This window comes from Cydia amplana, chromosome Z (genome assembly GCF_948474715.1).
Source record: "Cydia amplana chromosome Z, ilCydAmpl1.1, whole genome shotgun sequence".
Classification (NCBI taxonomy): Eukaryota; Metazoa; Arthropoda; class Insecta; order Lepidoptera; family Tortricidae; genus Cydia; species Cydia amplana.
The window spans coordinates 9,779,040-9,785,111 of NC_086096.1; the positions used below are offsets into that span (position 1 = coordinate 9,779,040).

Below are 6,072 nucleotides of genomic sequence, written 5' to 3' on the forward strand. Positions count from 1 at the left end.
TGTATGATGTATAATAGAGCTGTTGTTCTGCAGTGACCACGAGGGCGGCAACGTCTCAGCGCACACCACCCACCTGGTCGGCTCCGCGCTGAGCGACCCCTACCTCTCCTTCGCCGCCGGCCTCAACGGCCTCGCCGGACCCCTGCACGGACTCGCCAACCAAGAGGTAACAATTATTAATATGTTTCAGCATAGAGAAAAAAATACATAGAGTGCTCACTCCATACATCAGTTCAGACTATTAATTTCAGTGTCTACATCTAGCATCGAGTAGCGGAACTATCAGTACTGCTACTTGACAATAGATGTAGCACCGACCGGAAAGTCTTATCTCAATAGCATAAGACTTTCCGGTCGGTGCTACATCTATTGTCAAGTAGCAGTACTGATAGTTCCGCTACTCGATGCTAGATGCTAATAGTCTTTTTAGTACTAAAACTGATGTATGGAGTGAGCACTCTATGTATTTTTTTCTCTATGGTTTCAGGCAATGATTTATAACACAAGATAAGTTATAGGCGTTCCAAAATTGAAGCGCTTACCTTGTGACAAATTGGACAAGTTGCCTTTAGACGCGACTGGATAAGCGAGAAAAGTGCACGTACTAACGAGCTCCCGCACACCGAAAGAGAAAGAAACGACCTTATGTTTATAACAACGAGTGTGATAAAGATGGATGGAATGAGAAAATTAATCAAAAATAACAGTTTCCTTCGTAGGCACAGAAATAATATGCAAGTATTTTTTGTGCTTCTCAAGTATGAGTATAACCTATCTATGGTTATATAATATCATTGGTTTCAGGACGAACCTGTTCAAAAAACCGTCTAACCATCCCACCTACACAAGCATATTTAGATATAATCATAACATAAACGTACCGACCTAATTATAAAGAAATAACTGGGTTTAGGTAAACACCTTATTTATCTTGGTATTTCTAAAAATATGATAAACCCTTTAGCGACGTTATTTTGATTACATAATAGCTCCTATAACTTAAAAAGTACATTTATTCACTTTACTGATATAACTCAAAATTATTTTAATCGTAGATGAATGTAACCTTTGAGACTTACACGTACATAGATAAACATACATTTGTCTCATATTTGATTAGATAATGTATGTACATAGTACGACACGGATCTGACGGATCAACTGATATGGCAACTCGGCGAAAATAATACATCAAACAGCTTCATTACAGACATATTTTAGTAGGTACATGAAAATAGCAGAAATACTTGGATAAATGTTGTATGAGATGTGAAACTGAAAGAAACTTGCGTCAACAGTCACATTATATTACTCGGTATCTTATCTATTCTAATCGGTTATCAACATTTGTTTTAAACACGCGTATTTTTACAAGGACAATATTATAAATCTAGTTGCTATTAATAAATCGCTGGTTGCCGTATTGTAGCATAATTACAAGTATTATATTTGGAGAACATGCATGATTACAAATCGATATACTAAATCAGCTTATATACGTAGTACGGTCGCAATAAATATACCGGATTCTGTCCAGTTAAGTCCTTGACCTGTAAGATTGGATGAAGTTAAGTAAATATTACAAGGTTACTATTATATGTAGTTCAAGATTGTGAACACACCTTTTTTCTCTAAGTGTAACCACATAATAAATAATAGTACTAGGTACAGAAGACTCACTCTCTAACAAAACGCGTCTGTTACGATCAGGACAGATATGGCCGCTAGGTGGCGACAGCGCCACGCGCGGCTATGGCTAGCCACCAAAATTGGTGTGGAACGGATGTACTTTTAGCTACTTTTAGCAAAGCGACGAAATCGCGGAGTGAGCCACGCCTGGTGTAACATCATAGCACTCGGCAAAGTTTCGCCGGTTTCCTATAACATAAACTGTATTTGTTCAGGTACTTGTTTGGCTGGAGAAACTTCGCAAACAGGTTGGCGACAACTGGACGGAGGAGGGACTCAAAGAGTTCATCTGGAAGACGCTCAAGTCTGGCCAGGTCGTGCCTGGCTACGGACACGCCGTACTTAGGAAGACTGACCCCAGGTAATTACCAATTAAATAAGGGTTTCTCAACCTTTTTTTAAGCCTAATTGGTGAAAAAATTGTGCATCCTTTAAATTTATGGTGGAGATATTCGGATTTTCTTTATTAGAAGCGTTAGCGCGCGATGCATCGTCTCGCTACACTCCTTAGGTGAGCACAGCATACTCACGCGAAATCCTTTTATAATCAATCACTCGTAACAGACCCAAGAAAGCTACTTTGCGTACGGATGGAAAGCATAGTTTTATCTTTTTTGAAATAAAATAGAATATAATTTATTCGTAAGCACAAACTAACGAGATAATACATAATATAAAAGAAAACACAAAATAAGATTAAAATGCCTAGAAATGGCCTCATCTTAGCATGTTACAAATACATGCGTATAAAGTACGAAAAGCGAGTGTTTACTAATATCGGCATATAAAGTAATGAGTTTATTGTCACACCGCGTCTTAACGTTTCAACTCCCACGTTTATCTCCCAAATATAGACCATTTGCCGTCCTTTAAAAATTCCTTAAAATTTAAAATTGAATTTCGATTAGCTTTGCTGAGCCGATATTTTAACTCAATATCGGTAAGAAGCGAGGGGTTAAAGTATGTAGTTCCGATTGATATATGTTAGCATAAGGTTAAAGAGCATGATTATCTAGATGTCCTTTAAATGTACTTTGACATTTGATACAGTACGGCAGTTAAGCTTAATATTGTTTCTTTAAACTTTAAACGTAATATTTTATTCTGTAAATAACAGAATAGTAGTTTCATAACCTATAATTAATAAATTAAATTTACATATTGTTATAGAGTCACAGCGTAGCTTAAAATCAAACAGATTAAGTATTATTATTGCTATTGTTTAATATTAGATTGAGTTTCACCTCCCTCAGGTATCTGTTAGGACGTAAATTTCAGCAAGGCGAGGCATTTAAACCATCAAATACCTACTCTTAAGCCAGGAGCCGTACGGAAGGTTATCGGAGGTAATTTTGGTGAATGGGTTTAACGAAATTAAGGTACAAATTGTACAATTAACAAGCACGAAGTTGTACTATTACTGAATTTAAAAAAGTACTATTTTACCATAACGCGATTGTAATCTTATTAATGACACGCCCATAAACGTTAGTTTACTCTTTACTAATTCTGGATTCCACTTCGCCGAGATTATAGTTATTTGTACTTGAGAAAGAGATCCTTCTCTTCCGTACTTGACAAGTTTTCACTTTTGTAGTCACCCCCAAAAGGATTTAAACTGAAGAAATAAAGTGTTGCGTAGTAAATAGATAATTATTGTTACCAGGTACACTTGCCAACGCGAGTTCGCCCTGAAGCACCTGCCCAATGACCCCCTGTTCAAACTGGTCGCCGGCGTGTACAAGGTGGTGCCCCCGATCCTCACCGAGCTCGGCAAGGTCAAGAACCCGTGGCCCAATGTGGACTCCCACTCTGGCGTCCTTCTACAGGTAAAAAGATAAAAGATAGTTTATTCCAGTAGGCATAATTACAATGCGCTTATGAACGTCAAATAAAGCTAGGTAGACCGGCTCCAACCCTACACCTCTGCCCCGAGAAGATTTAAATCCCCCCTCAATTGGAGGAGGGTATCCCATTATGGGACCGGCAACAAACTCGGCGGGACACATCTTTTCAAAAATAATTACATCTTATAATTAACATGCATTACGAGAAAATAATGAAAAAAAAAAAATACAATTTAAATCACTATAGAATTCATGCAATTATACACATAAGGTGTAATAGAAATTTGATTTAGAAAATATACATATGTACATGGAATCATACAAATTCGTAGCTCTTTCAGAAAACATATCAAATTCTTACAAAAGGAAAAGAAAATAAAGTTATTAAAAGAAATGGGAAAAACGAGGTACGTTTCTGAACGCTTACCATGACTTGCGTAATCACGGGCGACGACATACTTAACCTTTTGGACGCCAATGACCGATATATACGCACCGCGGGTCCAACGCCAAAGACGTATTAATCGGTCATAGACCACAGAGCAACATAGACCTAGGTGCATATGCATAAAGTTCAATTTCAGTTTTGACACTTCGATGACGTGGCGTCTGAGAGACAGCTTTTGTGTTTGACACGGCGTTGAAAAGGTTAAGAGGCTAACACAAAATTGTAAACAATACATAATGTATATGTAAATGTATTGTTTGCAATAGGGGAACATAATTTATCGCAACTGGAACAAGCCGTGAAGTACCTCCTATTTAAATTGTTATATGTATTCCACAAAACGTGTCATGGTTTTAAAATTGTACATAAGTACATATTACAATATTTCCTTATCTTGAGTGGACTCACTCATCCAGCCCATTGTCAAGGACAGAACTTGCATTGATAATTTTTAGTAAATAATTGAACAACTGAAACATTCTCTGTATAATATGAAAAATTAATAGATGTCGTTCATCAAACCGATCGTGTGATGTTACATTCTACCGTGACCGTGATTAGCGTTGTTATCAAGTCAGGGGACTATACATTTGATTGAGTCAACCTAATTGACACGGCCAACCTAATTGGCTTCTACGCCTCTGATTCAAACGTTTGAAACACTTCTGTCGTTATCTTCAATGCTGATGGTTCGATATGCGCGAGGGCGGAAGTTGTTTAAAAATAAACAAATACTTGATATCAATGGATAGATGCCATGCCATTCAATTCGTCTCGTGAATTCCATTCAAGCTTGAAATGAAATGTACATGAAGTCTTCAGTTCTTTACTAGTCTAGTCAGTCAACCTATAAGGCGGACAAAATAATACAAAAATGTCGGAAAATCACGATGAGAACGTATGACTTACTATAGATTACTATAGACATAGAGAAAAAATACATAGATTGCTCACTCCATACATCAGTTTTAGTACCAAAAAGACTATTAGCATCTAGCATCGAGTAGCGGAACTATCAGTACTGCTACTTGACAATAGATGTAGCACCGACCGGAAAGTCTTATCTCAACAGCATAAGACTTTCCGGTCGGTGCTACATCTATTGTCAAGTAGCAGTACTCATAGTTCCGCTACTCGATGCTAGATGTAGACACTGAAATTAATAGTCTAACTGATATATGGAGTGAGCACTCTTGTCTTACTATATTTCTCTATGCTATAGATTAGATTACTTATAGATTATAAGCAAAATGACGTATAATGTTTGAGTGTTAATGACAATGTATGTGTTGCAGTATTACGGTCTGAAGGAGATGAGCTACTACACGGTGATGTTCGGCGTGTCGCGCGCGCTCGGCGTGCTCGCGCAGATGGTGTGGTCGCGCGCGCTCGGCCTGCCCATCGAGCGGCCCAAGTCCCTCAGCACCGACATGCTGATCAAACAGCTCGGCAAGTAACCGCCCCACACCAACGATTCACAACGACCGCTCGGTCCTATGAATTGAACAAACAGTTCGATTCACACCCAACCCGATAGTCAATACCGGCGCGTCCGGCGTCACAGATCAGAAATCAATCACCTAGAATTGTATTAATTTATTATTTCATCTAGTAGTAAGAGTAAGTGATGCATTTGTTTGATTGCTGTTTGAATTTATAATTATTATAATTGTTGTTAAACGTAAGCAAATATTGCTACCCGTGTACTTATTTCTGTGATGATATTATTGTTTAACTTTATATATTGTATTGTAAATTATAATATTGTTTATAATTATTAATATTATTTACTATACTAAAATTATATTTGTTATATACCTATTATGAGAAGTATCTGATTGACTAGCGGTGTGATTCGACTGCCAACTTCACGTAGTGTAACGAACGAAACTACCTAGTGTTGTAGAAGTCAATAATTAAATCATAGAGCGGTATGCTGTGCATACCTCGCTATAGAGAATTATGTATATTATAGTGATAACATATACACATCAACATCATATACTATTTATTGAAACCGAAACGAGTAAACAATTATGTAGTTGACTCAGTATTCTTTTCTGCATTGTAACCGCAATAGCTGTTGAA

At 37.5% G+C, this 6,072-nt stretch overlaps 1 protein-coding gene across 1 annotated transcript in view; it reads left to right on the forward strand.

Annotated features, from left to right (window-relative positions):
* LOC134661464 (probable citrate synthase 2, mitochondrial) overlaps nucleotides 1-6,072 on the forward strand; it is a 29,522-nt gene extending 23,450 nt beyond the window's left edge. Inside the window, exons 6-9 of the mRNA XM_063517571.1 lie at nucleotides 34-166; nucleotides 1,905-2,050; nucleotides 3,356-3,518; nucleotides 5,280-6,072. Of these exons, the coding sequence (XP_063373641.1) occupies nucleotides 34-166; nucleotides 1,905-2,050; nucleotides 3,356-3,518; nucleotides 5,280-5,441 (604 nt within the window). The 3' untranslated portion in view covers nucleotides 5,442-6,072. The remainder of the gene's footprint in view (nucleotides 1-33; nucleotides 167-1,904; nucleotides 2,051-3,355; nucleotides 3,519-5,279) is intronic.